Genomic DNA, 23,916 nt, shown 5'->3' with positions numbered 1-23,916 from the left:
TGCAGCTTTTCCTCCAGATTTGCTGCAACCTCACCAGGCCTTGTCAGAGCTGCAAGGAACTCTCTCACTAGCTCCTTCCTCCACCAAGGATGGTTGGAAATGAATACTATCACCAACAATCAGTGAGAGCACATGACTCACCTTTATAGTAAGCCAGAGGAATCACACCTGCTTAATTATCATGTGCAATGACACTTACCACCACCGGGGGAAAACTAAACTGAAACTACAAAAGTGCAATGACCCTAATGGCCACCGGGGCAAAACTAGGAAAAAGACACCACTGTGTAAAAACCCTTAATGGCCACCGGGGGTAAAACCAACCCTGAGCAAACAGCTCACAGGAAAAAAACGTTACTTGTGTTTTTACCTGACATGATCCAGCATGGATCATGACAGTACCCTCCCCATGCTCGTTCACACACAGGTCCAGACCTGAACGTTTATTGCCACTCGTTCGTTTGTCACCATTTGGAGAACTCTTTTTGGGATTGACAACAGAGGCGTCCCCCTGTGTCACCAAACTCACACCCCCGCACTTCACCAAGGGGTACACCACCCTCCAACCCCTTCCACCACGAGGTCTGCACCTCCCAAGGTAGGCCAATGACGAGGGTTGAGACTTGCCCCTACTCTCCTGCAGCACATCTGCTGCTCTCACTGGAGAGGAAGGGGTCCGTTGCAGGGAGACAGCAGAGACAGTAGTCCCTAGGCAGCAGCCTTCACACGACTGCCCCCAGCTGACTACTTCCCTCACCCGCCAATCTATTACCGGGTTGTGTCTTTTCAGCCAAGGGAGGCCTAAAACGATAGGTACTGGCATTCCCTCCATGACGTAGCATGACAAGGACTCCTCATGATGTCCTATACGTAGATGGATATTCTCTACAACTTGGGTTAAGCTCCCCTGGCTCAGTGGAACAGAGTTTATGGCCTGGATGCTTATAGACTGGGCTAGCGTCCTACACCTCAGACCATGAGTCTGGACAAAGCGAGCATCCACCAGACTGACTCCTGCTCCACTGTCCACAGCACCGGTATCACCTCCGGTACCCCGCCAGCCAACACCTCTGCTGACATGGTACCTTGGGAGGGCAAAATGGAGGAAATGTATACTCCCTGGTTGCCTCACTCCAAGCGACCAGGGGGATGCGGCTTCTTAGATGGCACAGAATATTTGGCGCGAGTTGAGCAAGCCTTCAGGACATGACCAGTGTGCCCACAGAAAAAACATGCCGACAAAACTCCCCGAACCGTAGGCGGCTCCGTACATAAACTAGCTCCTCCTACTTGCATGGGTTCGTCTGGAGACTTTGCACATACTGAGCAGGCTCTCATGAAATGACCCGGCTTCCCACAGGAAAAGCATATCCTCCCACCACGACGAGCCGCAGACACCCCATTTTTTGTATCAACAACACCGGGCTGTCTGGGTTCCTCCGTCCGCACTGGTGGGTTCTCCTCCCTGGCGAGGACAACGGGGGGCACATTTTGTGTATGTCTCTCCCTGAGGCGTCTATCCACCCAGATAGCAAGGGACATGGCGGCCTCCAGCGACCTGGGGGCGGCGTACTGCACCAGAGTATCCTGCAACTTTGGAGTCAGGCCCTGCACAAATTGACTCCTAAGGGCAGGGTCACTCCAGTGAGTGTCAGTGGCCCACCTCCTAAACTCTGAGCAGTACTCCTCAGCAACCCGGGCTCCCTGTTTACACCTACGGAGTTTGGATTCCGCCAGGGCGGCGCCATCAGGATCCCCATACACTAGCGCCAAAGCCGCAAAAAACTCGTCCACGGACTCTAATGATGGAGAATCATCCGGTAGGGAGAAGGCCCAGGATTGGGGATCCCCTTTAAGAAGGGACATAATTCCCACCCATTGCTCTTCACTCCCTGATGAACGAGGGCACAGCCTGAAATACAATTTACAGGCCTGCTGGAATACCAAGAATTGATCTCTCCCTCCAGAAAACCTGTCAGGGAGTGATATCTTGAGTTCTGGCTGAGCCTGTCTCTGAACTAAGCCCCCAAAGCCCACCAACCGCTGCAGTTGCTGCACCAACTCACCGCGCAGCCTCCTAATCTCATCAGTAAGGGTCTACAGCATTTTTTGTAAGGGTCTGCAGCATTTGGGCAAAAGTCTGAACTGGGTCAATGGCTCAGCAGAAAAAAAGTTATGTGGTTGTTGATAATGTCACGATCGACGTGTGACTGGACACACCGCCTCCAGCAGGGCGAATTTATGACACACACGACCCTGGATACACCGCCTCCAGCAGGGCGAATTTAAATAATAAGGGGAAACACCAGGGAAACAATAGCAATGGTGGGCCCTGCGATAGGGAGCGTGAACATGGAGACCTCCTGCACTCCCTGAGTCAGTGTCTCTACACTCCTACCGATCCCTAGGCCGTTTCCGCACCGGGCGCCGCTCAGGATACCTTTAAACCCTAGCTCACCCTACACCTACCCCTTTCTAGTGTAATGGCCGGTGCAGAAACTAAGCCCACCACTGCACTGAAACACACACAAGGGAAAGTGACAAAACAGGGAACACCACTTAGCTCTGCTCTGTTGCTCTTGCTCCTAGCAACAGAGTCCACCACGAGAATGCAGCTTTTCCTCCAGATTCGCTGCAACCTCACCAGGCCTTGTCAGAGCTGCAAGGAACTCTCTCACTAGCTCTTTCCTCCACCAAGGATGGTTGGAAATGAATACTATCACCAACAATCAGTGAGAGCATAAGACACACCTTTATAGTAAGCCAGAGGAATCACACCTGCTTAATTATCATGTGCAATGACACTTACCACCACCGGGGGAAAACTAAACTGAAACTACAAAAGTGCAATGACCCTAATGGCCACCGGGGGAAAAACTAGGAAAAAGACACCACTGTGTAATAAAACTTAATGGCCACGGGGGCAAAACCAACCCTGAGCAAACAGCTCACAGGAAAAAAACGTTACTTGTGTTTTTATCTGACATGATCCAGCATGGATCATGACAAAGATGATGTGGAGGAGGTAGAGAAGGAGGTGAATAAGCGATACCTGTGGCAGATAATGTGGCAGAACATATAGAGGTGTCACTGCCAGAGATGAAGAACCATAATGTAAAAGAATAACTGATACAGCAGTGGAGGAGAAGGAGGACTGTTCACAACTCTGGCTCAAACTGATGGTGTCTCTATCAGAGTTAACATCATCCTGCTGTGAATGAGACAAGTGATGTGTCAAATATTTCAATACACCCTCTACTTCTTACCTACAAATATGCTGCCAGATGCAAAGGTGAATAATTGTGATAGAAGTGTTCATGTTCTATAAAAATACAAAATTTATTGAAAAAAATCCATAAAAGACAACATTACATATAACACGTGCAATTAAGGACATACAGTAGTGATACCCTAGGGTGCAAATAATTTTATAGTAACTGTTCGATTCAGAATAAAATTGGTGAGATGAGTCAAAAATATCTCGTACCCATATGGGGCCATGCCCTTTTAACACCTATGAATTGTATGTCCACCATAAATCACACAGTCCCAAGTAATTGTGGACCACAACACTAGACATGAGTCAGAGCATAATTGCCACTTTCAAGAGATACAATGCATGCCAAAGATCATATTATGACCATCAATGCATATGCATACTACAAATCATCTCACCAAAGCACTTTAGGGCAGTCACTCAGACCCTTTAATGACCCTGACGTGCGTTTCGCTAGTGGTATGCCATACTTTCTCAAGGGGAGGTAACCTATTGCTCCCAAACAGGACCTTTTGTATCCTAGACAACCAATCATGTGTAACTCACGTAATCAGGCCTCTTTCTGGCAGTGTTGTATCAGCGCATGCGCATATGACCAGCCGCCCTGCACACACGCCTCCCAGCGGAAGCACCTGAAGACAATGTGCCGGATGACACTGAGCGGGGGGGAGGCAAGTGAGCGCATGCGCACCATGGCCACAGTGAAAGTTCAAATATTTCCACATATTAGATCATATATTCAAAAGGATTATACAGATAAAGACACAGAGAGAAACAATTTACATTAATTATAAATCACCATCATTCAAATATTCATTTTTTATCCATTGCTCTTCCTTTTTCTCTTCCGTGTCTTTTTATAGGACTTTGGCCCAAGGTAGTAGGATCTTCATAGCCAGAAATACGTCAGCATATCTTGTCATCAGGTGTATTAGGATCAAAATAGCACACATCAGTATAAAACAACAATACACACAACAGAATATAACTGTGACACTAGTCACTACTCATGGACAAACCATGAGGCAGGGTAGTCAAGAGGTCCAGGATCAGATAACAAGCAAGCTCATCGTAAACTAAAGTCAAAGTCCAAGATCAGAATTCCAGGAAGGTAAAAGATCAAGACAAAGGGGCTAGGCCAATGGATAGTCAAAGGCAAATCCAAGGTCGGGAAACAAGGATCAGAATACAAAGACTCAGAGCACAGAGCAAACACACACCACTTGAGCTTAGCTACAACTGGCAGTAATTGGAGGCAGATAGCCAGCTAAACAGCTAAAGAGCCAGGAAATCACTCTGAGCAGGAGACAAATGGTGGAAATCCCACACGCCCCAGTCCTGATTGAGCGGCTGGTCTGTCATTCAAAACACTAACAGCTCAGCTTGTCCCTGCCTCCGATTTGACGGCTCAGCTGTCCATCACCATACCGACAGCTCAGCATGCCTCAACTCTAGATTGGATTAGTGCTGATGCAGCATTTAATATTGTCTCCTGATGGCCCCTAAAACTGATAATGTCACCTGATACTACAACAGCCCCCATACACAGTATTATGTCACCACAATCACCCACATACAATATAATGTAGCCACAGCTCCCCCACTCAACATGATGGCCTCCATAACCCTCAACACAGTATGATAGCCCCCACAGCTGCGCCCAAACATTATGATGATTCCCATGACCCCTACACACAGTATAAAGGCCAAACCGTTCACTACATAGAGTATAATACGGTGGCCCACAACACATCATGATTAGAGTTGAGCGATACCGTCCGATACTTCAAAGTATCGTATCGGATGGTATCGGCCGATCTTTAAAAAAAGTATCGGTATCGCCGATTCCGATACCGGAAGTCCCATTCAAGTCTATGGGACTTCCGGTATCGGAATAAGAAAAACCCTTTCCTGCCCTTGTACAGCCTCTCTGGGGTCTGTACGGGCCTTTCGGGGGGCTGTGCCGGCCTGCCAGGGGGTCTTTGCAGGCTCCGGTGGTCTGTGCCGGCCTGCCGGTGGTCTGTGCAGGCTCCGGGGGGCTGTGCCGGCCTGCCGGGGGGCTGTGCCGGCCTGCCGGGGGGCTGTGCAGGCTCCGGGGGGCTGTGCCGGCCTGCCGGTGGTCTGTGCAGGCTCCGGGGGGCTGTGCCGGCCTGCCGGGGGGCTGTGCCGGCCTGCCGGGGGGCTGTGCAGGCTCCGGGGGGCTGTGCCGGCCTGCCGGGGGGCTGTGCCGGCCTGCCGGGAGGCTGTGCCGGCCTGCCGGGGGGCTGTGCCGGCCTGCCGGTGGTCTGTGCAGGCTCCGGGGGTCTGTGCAGGCATCGTCCGATGGGACTACAAGTCCCATCGGGCGATGCCTGCTACCATGACAGTGATTGACACATTAGCCAATGATGGGACAGTAGTAGTCCCATCATCCGGCTAATGTGTTAAATGTAAAAAAAAAAAAAAAAATTACATGCTACATACATACAACATGCATACTACATACATGCTACATTCATACTACATACTACATACATGCTACATTCATACTACATAAATACTACATGCAACATACATACTACATATATACTACATGCATGCTACATACATACTGCATGCTACATACATACCACATATATACTACATACATACTACATGCATGCTACATGCATGCTACATGCTACATACATAACACATATATACTACATGCATGCTACATACATACTACATGCTACATACTACATATATACTACATACATGCTACATACTACATGCTACATACATACTACATATATACTACATGCATGCTACATACATACTGCATGCTACATGCATGCTACATACATACTACATACATACTACATGCTACATACATACTACATATATACTACATACATACTACATACATACTACATGCATGCTACATACATACTACATGCATGCTACATACATACTACATGCATGCTACATGCATGCTACATACATACTACATGCTACATACATACCACATACATACTACATACATACTACATACTACATATATACTACATGCATGCTACATACATACTACATGCTACATACATACCACATACATACTACATACATACTACATACTACATGCTACATACATACTACATATATACTACATGCATGCTACATACATACTACATGCTACATACATACCACATACATACTATATACATGCTACATATATACTACATGCATGCTACATACATACTACATATATACTACATGCATGCTACATACATACTACATGCTACATGCATGCTACATACATACTACATACATACTACATGCTACATACATACCACATATATACTACATACATACAATACATTCATACAATACATACATAGACATACAGTACATATAACATAGAGTAACATACTTACCAATACTTGTCACATTGTTCCCCGAAGCCATTGTCTTTTCCGGAATAAATATTAACATAACAAACCACAAAAATACTCACCCACGATCCAAAGCAGTCCACGAGTGTGTCCCACGACGATCTTGGGTAGAGAACTGCAGCATCAGATGATGCTGCCGTTCTCTACGGGCTGCAGGAATCCAATGACGGAAGGTAGGTATCCTTCCGCACTGTATTCCTCCGCCACTTAAAAAAAAAAAAGTCCCTAGTCTCACTTTATGCCATTGCTGTGTGGGAAATTGTTATGTTAATATTTATTCCGGAAAAGACAATGGCTTCGTATGTATGTAGCATGTAGTATGTATGTAGTATGTATGTGGTATGTATGTAGCATGTAGTATGTATGTAGCATGCATGTAGCATGCATGTAGTATGTATGTAGCATGCATGTAGTATGTATGTAGTATGTATGTAGTATGTATGTAGCATGCAGTATGTATGTAGCATGTATGTAGTATGTATGTAGTATATATGTAGTATGTATGTAGCATGTAGTATGTATGTAGCATGCATGTAGTATATATGTAGTATGTATGTAGCATGCATGTAGTATGTATGTAGTATGTATGTAGTATGTATGTAGCATGCAGTATGTATGTAGCATGTAGTATGTATGTAGTATATATGTAGTATGTATGTAGCATGCATGTAGTATGTATGTAGCATGTAGTATGTATGTAGCATGCATGTAGTATGTATGTAGCATGTATGTAGTATGTATGTAGTATATATGTAGTATGTATGTAGCATGTAGTATGTATGTAGCATGCATGTAGTATGTATGTAGTATTTTTTTTTTTTTTTTTTTTTTTTTTAACATTTAACACATTAGCCGGATGATGGGACTACTACTGTCCCATCATTGGCTAATGTGTCAATCACTGTCATGGTAGCAGGCATCGCCCGATGGGACTTGTAGTCCCATCGGACGATGCTTGCACAGACCCCCGGACATCAGCACAGCCCCCCGGCAGGCCGGCACAGCCCCCCGGCAGGCCGGTACAGACCCCCACAGGGTGCACAGACCACCGGCAGGCCGGCACAGCCCCCCGGCAGGCCGGTACAGACCCCGGGCAGTCCACACAGCCCCCCGGCAGGCCGGCACAGCCCCCCGGCAGGCCGGCAGAGACCCCCGGAAGGCCCGAAATGACGGCGCATCATGATGCGCACACACCGCGCATCATGATGACGTCAGGCCGTCAATCAACTGAACTTCCGATTCCGATGCCGAATTCCGATATTGAAAAAATATCGGAAGTCGGTATCGGAATTCCGATACAGCAAGTATCGGCCGATACCCGATACTTGCGGTATCGGAATGCTCAACACTAATCATGATGACCCCAAAGCTCCCACACACAGTATGCTGAGCCCCACACTCTATGATTGCCCCACACAGTTTGATGAACTCACAGCTTCACCAATACATTAATACAACGTATAGCAGAGCCCGGAACACCGGTCAACAGAATCTCATAGATCATCATATAACAGAACCCACAGAACAGTACCTTCTTGGAGAGGTATCTATCTAATCAACCATCTATTACAGCATGAAGGACCAAAAATCTGAAAGACTATTTCGTCAAATGCCACTATCAAACTAATAAATAGCCATCAATTGTTTCTACAATTAAAAGGCCCCTGTTGGGTTGTACCCAAGCAGTAGATGTGTAGCCTGTCCGAATATTGAAGGAGCCAGTGATTTTATCGATGCTACTGTTAGCTCAAGATACATTAGCATTCAGTCTATAACGTGTAGCACTCATGAAGTGATTTATTTTGCCACTTGTACATGCCCTTAGATATATGTAATCCACCACACACTGTAGGATGGCCCACTGTCCCCAAACATTATGATGATGACACAGTACTCCCCACACACAGAGGCTAATGGCCCTCCAAAGCCCTAATGTCGCAGTATGATGGCCCCCGCAGCCCCACACACAGTATGATGGCTCCCCACACAGAATGATGGCCCCACAATCACCCACAGCCTTCCTCACAAAGTATAATGAACCCCACAGCCTTTCACACACAGTATGATAACCCCTCTTCCCCACACAGTATTATGTGCCTGTGGTCACCCACGCACAGTATGACAGTCCCCTCAGCTCCCCACACAGTTTGATGGCCTCAAAATCATCAACTGAAATTATAATTGGACAGATCACAGAGGGTTCCAGAACAGTTGGGAGCGGAGCGACTGTAAAAGGGGAGGAGGGAGCCCGGAGGCGTCAGATCCCAGAGCAGGAGAGGAGTCAGGAAGCTAGAGGGCGGCAGAGAGCCAGAGCCAGAGCAAGAAGGAGAGCACAGCGACGAGAGAGACTGAAGGGAAGCTCACCACCGACAGAAGGGGGATGACACCGAGTTGCCCAGTAGAAGGACACTGACCGCCCGGCCACACTCCCAGCATCCGCGCCCGCTACCGCCTGTCTCCAGCCCGCGGCTGCGGACTGTCCGCTACCGCCCACGGCCGCCGCCGCTCCTCTCCAGCCTGCAGTCGCGGTCTGTCCGCTACCGCCCCCGGCCACCGCAACTCGGCTCCGGCCCATGGCTGCAGACAGTACACTGCCTCCTGCGGCCTTTGCTGCCCGCCCGCAGCTGGTGGCCGCGGCTGGCACGTCCCGGTCCCCAGGCCCTGCCGACCCGCCTCCATCAGGAAGTGCAACGCAGAGGGAGTCTTCAGGGGCCTGCTGTGCCCCCACTTTGCCAGGGCGTAGGAATGCCCGAAGTCTTCGCCAGATCCTCGCCTGCTGGGCCCAGCGGCTGAAACGCCGAAGCCACACCAGCACCATCACCCCGCCGGATGTCAGAGAGGATAAGTGACACGTTGTAGTTAATACTTAGGACCCGTAGTCAGCCATACTGCAGACCTATAGTAACCGGTCATCGCCGGGTTAATCGTGTTTGTCTTGCCATTGTGTTTTTGTGTTTGATCCCTGTGTGGATAACCATTGTTATTTAGCTGGTTGCTCAAGCTAGCCTAAGGCATACATATATAAATGTTACATCTTCAGTTCATCATGTCTCTTGTCTCGTCACTGCATCCTGTGTACTTGCTATGACTACAGACCCACAGCCCACTATGCACGCAGTTCCCTAAACACAGTATGTTGGCCCCCAAGGCCTGCATACAGTATGAAGACCCCACAGGCACCCACACACACTATGAGGGGCTCCCATAGCCCCCTCACACAGTATGATAGACTCCACAGTCTCCAACACCGTGTGATCGTCCGCTAAACAGTGTGATGCTCCAACAGATATCCCACATACTTTGATGGCCCTCACACACAGAATGATGCTTCCTACAGCTATCCCACACATAGTATAATGGTACCACACAGTATGATAGCCTTTGCAGCACCCTCACTGTATGATGGCCTCCCACACAGTATGAAGTCCCCAGGCACATTATGATTGGGTCCACAGCTCCCTCACACAGTATGATGGACTCCACAGCCCCCTACACATAGTAGTATCGCCCCACAGCCCTCGCCTCCACACATTATGATGGCTAACACTGCCTCCCACACATTGTATGATGGCCCCACCTTAGTCCCCACATACACAGCATGATGACCCCTACAGCACCCCCACATAATATGCTGGATACCAAGGCCCAACCTCCCACACAGTATGATGGCCCCCTCAGCTCCTCCACACAATATGATGGCACCCAAAGCCCTCAACACAAAATGATTGCCCCCACAGCTCCCCTCATACATTATGAAGACCAAAACTCCCATACACAGTATGGTGATTCCCACATAGTCTGATGGACCCACAGCCCCCACACACAATATGATGAGCACCACTCGGCATGATAAACCCAATGACAGTCACTCAGTATGAAGGCCCCCACTCCCCCCCAAACGCACAATACGATGGCGCCACAACACCGGATCATGATGAGTCCACAAACACAGTTACTTTCCCAGAATGGGTGGTTTGATGCACGACGACGCTGACAGCCTAAGCCTGCTCCTGTCATTCTGTAGGTTGCAGACTTAAGTGATCTGAGGACTGAATAACAGGGACCGTTAGGGCAGGGAGACCATGGCTCCCTGCTGTACTGGAGACTTTACCTGTGTAAATGTAAGGAGGTGGTGGGGAACCTCACGTACCTCCTCTCCCCTGGACACTGTTCACATGATTACCTGTGGCACCTCACTGTTATTAATGTGTAGTGTAATGTTTATGTACTGTGATGTCTTGTATCTGCCATGTACTGTGCATATGTTTAGGATTAGGGATAGAAGTTAGCATAGAGTAATAGCGGGGTAGCGGGGTTAGAATAGAGGGGGGCACATTAGAGATAGAGAATAGGATAGCTATTAGTGTTAGTTTAGGCTCAGGCATCAAGGGGTTATTTAGAGAGGAGGAGTTAGAGCAGAGCAGCACAGAGCAGGGAGGTATAGGACAGGCACTTCCTGATTTGTGGCAGACACCCGGGCAGTCTGCCCAAGGACAGGATGCATACAGTGAGACCGTTACAGGCCATGGGGGTAAATCTGCAGGCGGCAGTAAGGGACCCCAGGCTGGAGAATAGTGTAGTCAGGCACCAGCTCAACAGGACCATCCCCAAGAAGAATCCGGGGTCTACAACCGGGGTGGGAGCTGAGATGGCATTCTCGGCACCTTTTCCAATTGGAACCGGACAAGGGGCTAACAGGGAGCTGGTGATGCTGAAGGTATAGATGGGACATGAACTGTCCAAAGATGCTGCCCAGATGGCAGAGGAAAGGAAAGTGCAGAAAGGACAGAGTCTGGCTAGAGGTACAGCCGTGAACGCCAAGAGAAATGACAGAGATATTAGAGTCTGCCCGGAAGGCAGGGAAAGAGCAGGAGACATTTCCCTGTGTGAAATGTGCTGCTAATGTAATGATTGTCTTGCCGTTAAGTAAAGTTCAACTGTTAGAAAAGAACTGTGACTTTGTGGTGTTTCCTGGAGCCTTGGAGCTGGAGACTGAGGGAATTCCAGCGACAGAAGTGAGTACCTGCCTGTACCCATCTCTTCATGTGCAAGGTGCTGGGATGCTCACTGACTGCTGCTTAATGGACTCTCCCACGACTACCACCCCATGCCACCTTGTTACATAAACATGCACGTCGATTCAGTTATAAATGGTGGTCGCTCCAGGTGGGTACCCTTATTTAAGCGGGACCAAGGTGACTGCTTTGAGAAATATTATTAACTTGCTTCTGCATCATAAAGAATGACAAAAAATGTGTACTTTAAATGCAGCCGCTGTAGTATATCACTGTGTGATCAATCACTGCTGTAGTGATTTTCTTTCTCTTGCTCTCTCTCTCACTCACAGACTACAACACTCATTTTCACTGCTGAGGTTGTGCAACATACACTGTAGAATTTACTCAGTGTTTTATGGCTTCCTCTCTCTATGTCTATTGCAAAGTTATTAGCTGTAACATCCTCCCAGTTTCCAGACTCACTTAAAAAATAGCTGCTACATTCCCTGCATCAGCTTTTATACAGGCTATGTTAGTCTCTACTGATTTGGCTGTGCTATACCTTAGTGATGTGATAGCTGCCAGATATTATATTGAAGCCTGCCCAAGGTCATGTAATCCTTCTCTCACCAATACATTCCCCTGCCTTGTGCAAACTGGTGACACACATTTTCGGTGATTCGCATGAAGCGAATCAAACATTTTTTTAAATATGTCAGATTTTGTGAATTTACAAAGAATCAATGTGAATTTAAATAACATCAAATTGATTTTCTCATCTCCAATAGATAACAATGATAAATGTAAGATAGATAATAGATAGCCAGATAATAGAGATAGATAGATAGATAGATAGATAGATAGATAGATAGATAGATAAGAGTTAGATAGATAGATAGATAGATAGATAGATAGATAAGAGTTAGATAGATAGATAGATAGATAGATAGATAGATAGATAGATAGATAGATAGAATGTGATGCTACCTGTGCAGAGAATACAGAGAACAGGTCCACAATTACCATACTGTGATTACTGTCAGTCTTCTCTATACTTAGATCTTTCTTAAGCCTTTTCTGACCATTTTATACAAAATCAGTTTTTATCAATCAATGTAAAGGAAACTCAAATGTAGATTTATCAAGAAATCCCGTGGAGATTGTCCTTTGTGTGAAGCAGGGAGGATGAGAGAGATATTAGCTGTCAGAACTCATACAATCCTTAGCCCTCACAGAGAGGTTCCTGCAGAACAGATAACTGGAGATGGCAGATGGATGGAGATGCAGCAAATGAGCCTTTAATTGACAATCAATTGTGATTAGAAGCCATAGTAACATCTTTATGACGCTGGCTCCACATAAGGGCTGATGTGATGTTACATAAGAAAACCAGAACTATCACACCTGATATGTGAGGACCCCACCGCCTTATATCTAATAGTACCAGCCTCACACACCTGCCCAGAAGGGACAGCTGCACTCAGCTCAGTACTGCAAGGCTCTGCCTGACACTGTGATGGTTTTGAATCTATGAATTTGTAAAATGTATTTAGTCTTAAAGCAAATAATGGAGAGATGGTTTGAGAAAGGGTCACACTTTAAGCCGAAATGTCGCTGAAGCCCTTATGGGCTAATAAACCCCCATATGTGCTAACTTCACCTCTTTATACTAGATAGATAGATAGATAGATAGAGAATAGATATATAGATAATAGATATATAGATAATAGATAGATTATAGATAGATAGATAGATAGATAGAGAGATAATAGATAGATAGATAGATAGATAGATAGATAGATAGATAGATAGATAATAGATAGATAGATTGATAATAGATAGATGATAGATAGATAGATAGATAGATAGAGAATAGATATATAGATAATAGATATATAGATAATAGATAGATTATAGATAGATAGATAGATAGATAGATAGATAGATAGATAATAGATAGATAGATAGATAATAGATAGATAGATAGATAGATAATAGATAGATGATAGATAGATAATAGATAGATGATAGATAGATAGATGATAGATAGATAGATAGATAGATAGATAGTTAGATAGATAGTAGATAGATAGATTTTAGATAGATAGATAATAGATAGATAGATAGATAGATAGATAGATAGATAATAGATAAATAGATAGATAGATAGATAGATAATAGATAGATGATAGATAGATAGATAATAGATAGATAGATAGATAGATAATAGATATATAGATAGATTAGATAGATAGATAATAGATAGATGATAGATAGATAGATAGATAGATGATAGATAGATAGTTAGATAGATAGATAATAGATAATAGATAAATAGATAGATAGATAGATAGATAATAGATGATAGACAGACAATGTATAAATAAAAGGTCACAAGGGAGCAGTACTTTCCCTGACAGCTGTATGCAGCCCCTCCCCTATAAGTGATGGGTAATGTGCAGATACTCTGGCAATGCCCGTGCGGCTGCAGGACAGGAGCGGAGTCCTGGGAGCGGTGATCTGCAGACCCCCCGGAGCGCAGCCCGTCCTCAGGATGGGGTCATCGCGTCCCACCCTCACCTGCTGGTCTCACTGTTTGAGCCCATTATCCCTCAGAACTTTTGATTTCTGCTTCCTGGAGGCTCCTTGCCTGGGATCATTACAGAGCCCTCCCTGGGGACACTACAGGCCTCTTCCGTACACAGAAGGAGCAGAGCTGTGTTTGTCATGTCACCTGGCTTAGATAATGCCCAGAGACCGAGCAGCGCAGTCCTGCCCAGCTCCGCTTCATCTCGGCACAGAAGCCTGGGCTCATCCCTCGTGTTCTGGGCTGTATTTCTCCGGCAGAGCTGAGATTGTCACCGAGTCATTATTATTAGGTGACAGACCTGGGATCCTGCAGTCTCCTGTCACCCAATGAGTGTCCGTCAGACGCCGGGATCTATGTATCCACGAAATAATGAGATCCCAGCGATCTCTCCGAGTGTTTGCACTTACAATCCCCCCACACTCAGCCCCTCTGCTCCCTGCTGCATTCAGTATATAGACACATGTTAGTATGAGGAAACTCAGCAGTTAAATATACAGGAACATGTGTTTTACTTTATATCTATCTATGTAGCAATCTAATTTTTATCTATATATATTTTTTATTTATCTGTTAATCATATCTGTATCTGCTCCATCTATCTCATCACTCTCTATTTATCTACATATATCTTTCTCATATCTATGTGTGGATCCATCTCTCAGGTATCTATTATATTTAGTTATCTCTCATATTTTTATATACAAAGTTGTCAGACTAACTGTCTATTAATCTATCATCTACCTAAGTGACAGAGAATGATGGATAGATAGATAGATAGACAGATAGATAGATAGATAGATAGATAGACATAGATAGATAGATGATGGATAGATGATAGATAATAGATAGATAGATAATAGATAGATAGATAGATAATAGATAGATAGATAATAGATAGATAGATAGATAGATAATAGATAGATAGATAATAGATAGATAGATAGATAGATAGATAGATGATGGATAGATGATAGATATAGATAGATAGATAGATAAAAGATAGATATATGATAGATAATAGATAGATAGATAGATAGATAGATAGATAGATAGATAATAAAAGAAAGAAAATAGATATATAGATATATAGATAATAGATAAATGATAGATAGATAGATAGATACATAGATAGATACATAGATAGATAGATAGATAGATAGATAGACAATAGATAGATAGATATATAATAGATAGATAGATAGATAATAAAAGAAAGAAATAGATATATAGATATATAGATAATAGATAAATGATAGATAGACAGATAGATAGATACATAGATAGATAGATAGCTAGATAGATAGATAAACAATAGATAGATAGATATATAATAGATAGATAGATAATAAAAGAAAGAAATAGATATAGATAGATAATAGATAAATGATAGATGATAGATAATAGATGGATAGAGAGATAGATAGATAGATAGATAGATAGATAGATAGATAGATGATAGATAGATGATAGATAGATAGATGGATAGAGAGATAGATAGATAGATGATATATAATAGATAGATAGATAATAGATAGATAATAGATGGATAGATAGATAGATAGATAATAGATAGATAGATAGATGATAGATAGATAGATGATAGATAGATAGATAGATAGATAGATAGATAGATGGATAGATAGATAATAGATGGATAATAGATGGATAGATAGATAGATAGATAGATAGATAGATAGGTAGATAATAGATAGATGATAGATAATAGATGGATAGAGAGATAGATAGATAGATTATAGATAATAGATGGATAGATGATAGATAATGGATAGATAGATAGCTAGATAGATAGATGGATAGATAGATAGATAGATAGATAGATGATATATAATAGATAGATAGATAATAGATAGATAGATAATAGATGGATAGAGAGATAGATATATAGATAGATAGATAATAGATAGATGATAGATAATAGATGGATAGAGAGATAGATAGATAGATGATAGATAATAGATGGATAGATAGATAGATGATAGATAATAGATGGATAGATAGATAGATAGATAGATAATAGATGGATAGATACATAGATAGATAATAGATAGATAGATAGATAGATAATAGATGGTTAGATAATAGATAGATAGATAGATAGATAGATCTGCTTGTGGTCCTCTCGCTGTCTTCTCCACCCCTCTGACTACCCTGTCTGGTGGGACAGTTGGGTGGGATGTTGCTGGATGTTGGGTGAAGCCCCCAGCCATCTCCAGCCTCTCATTTAGTGACTCTTCTCATCCGTGGAGTCCGCGGCCGGTGATGGTCTCCGCTCATCTGATCTGATGCTCTCATTGTGTAGAGAAGTTCCTGCTATTATTGATCCCGGCAATTATTTAAGAAGAAATCCCATCACCTCCCACTTTCCCAAATAAGGCTATTTAGATGCTGCCCAGATGAATGGAGGAAGGAGCTGTGAGCAGCCATAGGGTATCACCAGCATCCCACCTCACACTCCTCCACCATCTGCTCCTGAGGAGGACACACTGCTGCCTCTCCTCATCACACTCCACTCATGGGAAAGGGCTTTCAGGGCTTCCTAAAAGCTGCCTGCCAAGTGTTTAGCGCCACAACCTGCGTACTGGATCACTAAAAGAAAACTTGCCATAAGGATAAGGAGACCACAACCAAGAGAGTTCAACACTTTCAGGTGAAGGTCCTAAGTCTCAGCTGCCCATAGAGGTTGACAGAATCACCCAAGGCTGAGGGCTCCACATAAAGCTGAGCCTAGAAGTCATCCAAAGGTCCAAGATACCAGGACTTTTACAACCACAAGGAAAGCAGATTTTGAACCTTGGAACCTCACAAGCGCATGGACCACAAAGGCTGAGACCACGAACGAGATTTTATAAGGTTCAAAAAAGGTGTGGAGGGGCACAAGTCTGACCAGAGATTGGACTGGCTGGTGTGCAGAAGGGACATCCAGAGTCATAGAGAAGTCCATAACCTCAGAAGGTGTGGAGGAGCCCAAGTCTGAGCGGTCCAATACTTCAAAAACTCTGCAAAGTCCAGGTGACCTCAAAACTGTCTCCTGCATTAATCTGGTGAGACAGCCGCTGACATGAGTCCATGGTGGTCCTACAAGGTGTAAGCTGGACGGACTAGAAGTTGGCAAGGCAAGGAGCAACGAATTCCCTCCTAGAGACCAGCAAGCAATGAATGTGAGCAGGGACAAGGCTCAGGTAGATATCCCAATGCCCCAGGCTCAGGCAGCGGTGGTGGAAGCGGTGTCCTGCACCCTGCACAGCGCCGACATCATGGACAGCCACGGAGAGCAGAGACTCAGCGACCACCCGGGGTACGGCTGCCCCAGGGACAGACAGGGGGACAGCCAGAGGGTCAGCACCCCAGGACAGGAGGGCATCGTGCCGGCACCACCGGGGGCTCACAGGACCACTTCTTTTTCTGTCCTGGACATTTTGGACCCTAATAAGTTCAATAGCAAACAGAGGAACTGTCCCCTGGGGTACAAGTCCAGTGACTGCATACTGAGGGCAGAGGAGAAGCCAGAAGAGGGGGCAATAGACTTACCAAACCAGAAACCTTTCCTAGAAGACTTCGACAGCTGCAAAAAGTCCCCAGATGCTTTAAGTAAGTCATTGTATCTGTCATATCTATATCTATTATCTATCTATCTATTATCTATCTATCTATCCTATCATATATCTATCTAAAAAAGTGAAGCACCACTAATCTTATCCAGATACAGTGCAGGTACAAGCCTCCAGGTTCATGGACCAACTTAGAATAAAGAAAAACAATTTAGGTGAAAGGTGATTATTTATCCCAGACCTCATCCTTCCTTTTTCTTATCTATTATCTATCTATCTATTATATCTCATAAATGGTAGGCAGCACTCTAAATGATTTTCGATGCAAAAAGTTAGTGATTTATTGATCCATATATGGTATATATGTAACTTAGCATCTATTGTCTATCTATCTATTATCTACTTATTATCTATTATCTATTTTTTATTATATATTATCTATCTATTATCTATTTTATTTATCTTCTTATTATCTATCTATTGTCTATCTATATATTATCTATCTATCTATTATCTATCTATTATATGCATTGTATTTATTTATGTTTTTATTTCTTTCTTTATTTCTTTCTTCCTTTTTTCCTTTCCTTCCTTCCTTTCTCCCTTCCTTCCTTCTTCTTTCATTCATTTCTCCTTTCTTTCCTTTCTCCCTTCCTTCTTCCCTCCTTTCTTTCTCCCTTCCTTCTTCCTTCCTTCCTCCCTTCCTTCCTTCTTCCTTCCTTCCTTTCTCCCTTCCTTCTTCCTTCCTTCCTTTCTCCCTTCCTTTCTCCCTTCCTTCCTTCTTCCTTCCTTCCTTCCTTTCTCCCTTCCTTCCTTCTTCCTTCCTTCCTTTCTCCCTTCCTTCTTCCTTCCTTCCTTTCTCCCTTCCTTTCTCACTTCCTTCCTTCTTCCTTCCTTCTTTTCTCCCTTCCTTCCTTTCTTCCTTCCTTCCTTCTTCCTTCCTTCCTTTCTCCCTTCCTTCTTCCGTCCTTCCTTTCTCCCTTCCTTCCTTCTTCCTTCCTTCTTTTCTCCCTTCCTTCCTTTCTTCTTTCCTTTTTCCTTCCTTCCTTCGTGTTTGTCTATCTCTTGCCTCTGTCCATGGTACTTTTATCCAACTACAATATGTCATCCTGTATTGCTTTACGTTGCTTGGTAGAACTACAAGTTGCAGCATGATCTGCCCCTGGGTTATATACACTACTGTTGGGTTTCCACCTGTTGTTGGCTAATGCCTCACAGTCACAGATGATGGGAGTGATGCTGAACTCCCCCAGATATCACTTCTAGTTCTCTCTATGACAGCCATGTCTGGGGTCTTGAGCTTCTTGCTGACACTTGCACTCTCATACATGGAAGGTCCAAGTTCAGCACAGTAATGGCATGCTGGGAGTTGTAGTCCAGCAGTAGTTGTGTTTGTTATAGTGTGTGCTATACAATGCTTTTTAGCTTTATAGTTTCCCATCCTGTGACTTGTAGTCCCACAACCCACAGTCTAAACTCACAAAACAGCATGCGGCAAAAAGTAGCAGCAGCAACAATACAATGCAAAGAAAGCCCCGGATCAGCAGGGGGGCAGCGTTTTTGTAGCAGGACACCGGCTATGACTTGGGGAGGTTTCTCATCTTCTTGGCTTTTCAAGACAAATTTGAATAATTGTGTCAAAATGTCGCTTATCTGTAACAAAAAAACAAAACAAAAAAAAAACAATTAAATTCCTTCGATTACATCGAGAGGAGATTGTGTTGAGCAGCAGCAGCGGAGGCGATAATGGGGGATCGGCCCTGGTGCAGCCGAGCTGCCCGATCAATATCCTATTATCGAATGCTGCGTATCTCTCCCCAGCAGCCTCCTCTCCCCCCAACATCTACATCAGAGGGGCACAATCAGCAGGAGGACTCGATTACAACCCAGTACACCTATTACCAGCAGCCAGGACTCTCTGGGAAACCTCTCCTATGGGGACTGATCAGATATATATATATAAATTTACATACATATAGAAATCTATATACACATACATATATATCTATATACATATACACACAAATATTTATACACAGACATGTATAGATAGATGTGTGTATCTCCCTCTCTGTGTAAATATATATATATATATATATATACACACAAAACACACATACATATAATTTTCAGAATGGACAAATTATGGTTTTATTTGTGATATATATATGTGTACATATATATATATATATATATTACAGATAAAACCATAATTTGTCCATGCTGGAAATTGTATGTATGTGTGTTTTGTGTATATATATATATATTTCAATATGGTGGTTTTATAAATCACCTTAGAACTCATTTTATATTTACCGGAATATTTATTTTTTTAGGTATTCTGGTCCTTTTTTGATTTCCTTTTTGTTCGTACTCTAACAGAGCAAAATACCCATTAAAATACATTAATAGCATGAATTATTAGGGTAAGTTCAATTCGAATTCAGATGATTGTCGGAGAGACCTTTGATATTTCTGTTTAGGTGATTCAGCAGACATCACACTGGCAGGTTATGTGATAGGAATCATTTTCAAAACTGTAGATATTGAGTTGGTATTAGAGAAAAAAAAATCTATATTATTTCACATACATACCTATATATCTATATCTCTCTCTCTATGTATTTCATACTAGTATTATTATTAATATATTAATGTGAAATGATATATTTCTTCTTTAATTACAGCTGAATATCTACAATTTTGAGAATTATTCCTATCACACAAGTGTTTTATAGATAGAGAGAGAGAATATTTATATGTTTGCATGTTATTTCTTGTAATATTATTTCCCTCATGCTATCATTTGATTTACTTGTATTATTTTCTAATATTTTTTACTCTCTTATCTATTTAATTCATCTATTAGGATTTCAATGTCACAAAGATCTTCACTTCAAGCATCCTACCACAGTGTGTGTTGCAATCTATACTTGTGTTTCCCATGATAAGTCTTGGAATAATGGTGCCCTGTAATCATTTGCTGACTTTCCTATCAGTATATAGTAGGGGTACAGTATATATGGGGTGACTGCACAGCACTGAGAACACGTGTACTGCCTGCAACCAAATACTGTCAGGTCTGCTATCAGCAAGCCGAATTCATGTATATATATATATATATATATATATATATATATATATATATATATACACACACACACACTTCACCCATTCTACAGACCTGTGGAGTTAGATCATCTCAAGAAAGTCATTTCAGATCACAATTGACCTTTGTGCTGCCATCAATATGGGGGAGAGATATCAGCAAATTAAGATGCAGCTAATACCCAATAATACAAATTATTATTATTATTTCCCCCCCAAGAAAATATAATACTCAATTAAAATAATCCTGGAAATATAAACTAGAAGCACTGGCATCTTCACCTATTTCTGCAGAGGCTATGAGCAGTCATGCACCATCCTGTGCCCCTGAGGAGGGTGGGGGGCTACTTGCTCATACATTGTCCTAGGTAAATACACTTTAGTAAACATTTCACCCATTAAACATGATTTGTCAAAGCTCTGGGATCCTGCGTGTGCAGATACTGATCACAGCCATCACTCACTGTGAAGGAGAAGGGCCACTGTCAGTGTGGGGTACATGTGCACTGTGTGTAGGGACATTGGCAGCACTGCAATATATGTGCAGAATCCTCTAAGAATGCATGCAGCTTCAATATGCAAAACTGCAAAATGTATATAAAAGGAATATAATAAAAATAGTTTTTTATATATATATATATAATTAATAATTTTATATATATATACTTCGTGTTTATTTTTTTACTTATAACACATTACTTATATATTTTCCTATACTTGTATATTTACTTCCTTTTCTATATTTTATTATGTATATTTAAATAGAGCAGATATATATAATTAATAATTATATATATATATCCCCTTCGTGTTTATTTTTTTACTTACAACATGTTACTTATATATTTCCCTATACTTGTATATATACTTCCTTTTATATATTTTATTATGTATATTTAAATAGAGCAGATATATATATAGATATATATATATGTAATTTGTATTCTCCTGATGCCTGCACAGGTTGCAGCTTTATTAGTAGTCATTGCAGTAGATGCAGCCATTTATTCTCTGCATTAGACCTGTTAATTGAATAAGTCAGGTTGGTCAATAACTGCCCATGAAGCCTACTGTCAGGCATGTTGGCACAGTCCTCAGATGCTGGCAGTGGGCTTTATGTGCTTTATTTTTTTTCCTTGGAGATTAAATTATTGCTCAGCATAGTGGGCAGAGGTGGTGGGCTTACCACCCACCACTCCTCTCTGTCATGTCCTAGTGATCATACCTGGTCAGTGATGTTTGCTCAGCCTTTCCTATGACAGTGATGGCTTTATTGATGACCCTTTGATGGAACCTATCGATGATTTCCCTCATTGATGACTGCGCTATCCTACTGTACATAGATTAACCCTTTGGTCGATGGATGATGACAATCAACAGGCAGCATGTTATCTAATAGAAACTTTCTCTTTGCAGACGATGGAGAGTTGTACCAGCAGGCTGGAGAGGAATGTCAAAACCAAGACTTTAGCCCAAGTCCTGGAAGAAGTGACCTGGAAGAAGAAGAGGATGAGGAAGATGAAGAGGTTTGCAGTGAAGAAAGCAGCAACTCCACTCCATCTGGCACAGTGGACAGAGAGCCTGGTGGTCTTGGGTCTTCCCATCCTGAGGAAGGTCTTACAAACCATGTTAACAGTCCTGGCTCACAGCAAACCAATGGCAAGAACCAGAACCAAGGGCAAAGCCAGCATGGCAAACCTAAGAGGAAGAGGGCTGGCTCTGACTCTAAGTCTGGCAAACCCAGGAGAGCTAGAACAGCTTTCACCTATGAACAGCTGGTTGCTCTAGAGAACAAGTTCAAGTCTACCAGATACCTCTCGGTTTGTGAAAGACTGAACCTAGCGTTATCGCTAAGTCTGACCGAGACCCAAGTCAAGATCTGGTTCCAAAACAGACGCACAAAGTGGAAGAAGCAGAATCCTGGGGCTGACACAAGTGCCCCTACTGGAGGGTCCAATCATGGGGGAGGTCCAAGTATGAGTGGAGGGCTCAGCCCTTTAAGTCATTCTCCTTCTATGGTCAACCCACTGGGCATGCATGGGCACCCAGGCTACACAAGCCATGCACCCAGTGGGCTGATGTGCACAGCACAGTTACCCTTCCTCCCAGGTCCAGCTGCAGTCCTATCACCCTTTGTCCTGGGGTCTCAGTCCTATGGAGCGCCAGCATTTTATGCCCCACACTTATAAAAGTGGAATCACTGACTGTATAGCGTATGAACTATTCACTGGGCAAAGCACAAGTCTTCCTAGACTAGACAAAGCACCATGATTTCAGCAAGTCATGCACAAAGCACCATGAATTCAGCAAGTCATGCACAAAGCACCATGACTTCAGCAAGTCAGGCACCAAGCACCATGACTTCAGCAAGTCATGCACCAAGCACCATGACTTCAGCAAGTCAGGCACCAAGGACCATGACTTCAGCAAGTCAGGCACCAAGGACCATGACTTCAGCAAGTCAGGCACCAAGCACCATGACTTCAGCAAGTCATGCACAAAGCACCATGAATTCAGCAAGTCATGCACCAAGGACCATGACTTCAGCAAGTCAGGCACCAAGGACCATGACTTCAGCAAGTCATGCACAAAGCACCATGACTTCAGCAAGTCATGCACAAAGCACCATGACTTCAGCAAGTCAGGCACCAAGCACCATGACTTCAGCAAGACATACCCCAGGAGGGCAAAGGCATTAACATGGGATCCAAGAGCTGGCAATCTAAAAAAAAAAAAAAAATAAAAACAGTACTTTAGCTAGCATCATAGCACCACTGATTGCAAATGTCCTCACCTCCCTTTGGTGCTGCTCCTTGACTTACTGCTCTCTGCTATGTACTAGAAGCACAGCACCTTTAGTTGCAATGGATCTGATTATAAACCACTTATATACTGATTTCCTATGGAAAGCACTTAAAAAAAAAAGACTTTCCACCTTTCTATGTATAGAACGAAACTTAAAGGG

The 23,916-nt window shown here is 43.4% G+C and overlaps 1 protein-coding gene across 1 annotated transcript; it reads left to right on the top strand.

Moving 5' to 3' along the window:
* The first annotated feature begins 16,855 nt into the window (after window positions 1–16,855).
* NKX1-1 (NK1 homeobox 1) lies at window positions 16,856–23,665 on the top strand. The gene is made up of 2 exons (XM_073574745.1): window positions 16,856–17,883; window positions 22,368–23,665. The coding sequence occupies exons 1-2, from the start codon at window positions 17,448–17,450 to the stop codon at window positions 23,138–23,140; spliced, it is 1,209 nt and encodes a 402-aa protein (XP_073430846.1). The 5' UTR covers window positions 16,856–17,447; the 3' UTR covers window positions 23,141–23,665.
* Window positions 23,666–23,916: the final 251 nt, after the last annotated feature.

Source organism: Dendrobates tinctorius, unplaced genomic scaffold, assembly GCF_039654945.1.
Source record: "Dendrobates tinctorius isolate UK_male_01 unplaced genomic scaffold, ASM3965494v1 ptg000039l, whole genome shotgun sequence".
Classification (NCBI taxonomy): Eukaryota; Metazoa; Chordata; class Amphibia; order Anura; family Dendrobatidae; genus Dendrobates; species Dendrobates tinctorius.
This window is presented reverse-complemented; position numbering and strand designations above follow the sequence as displayed.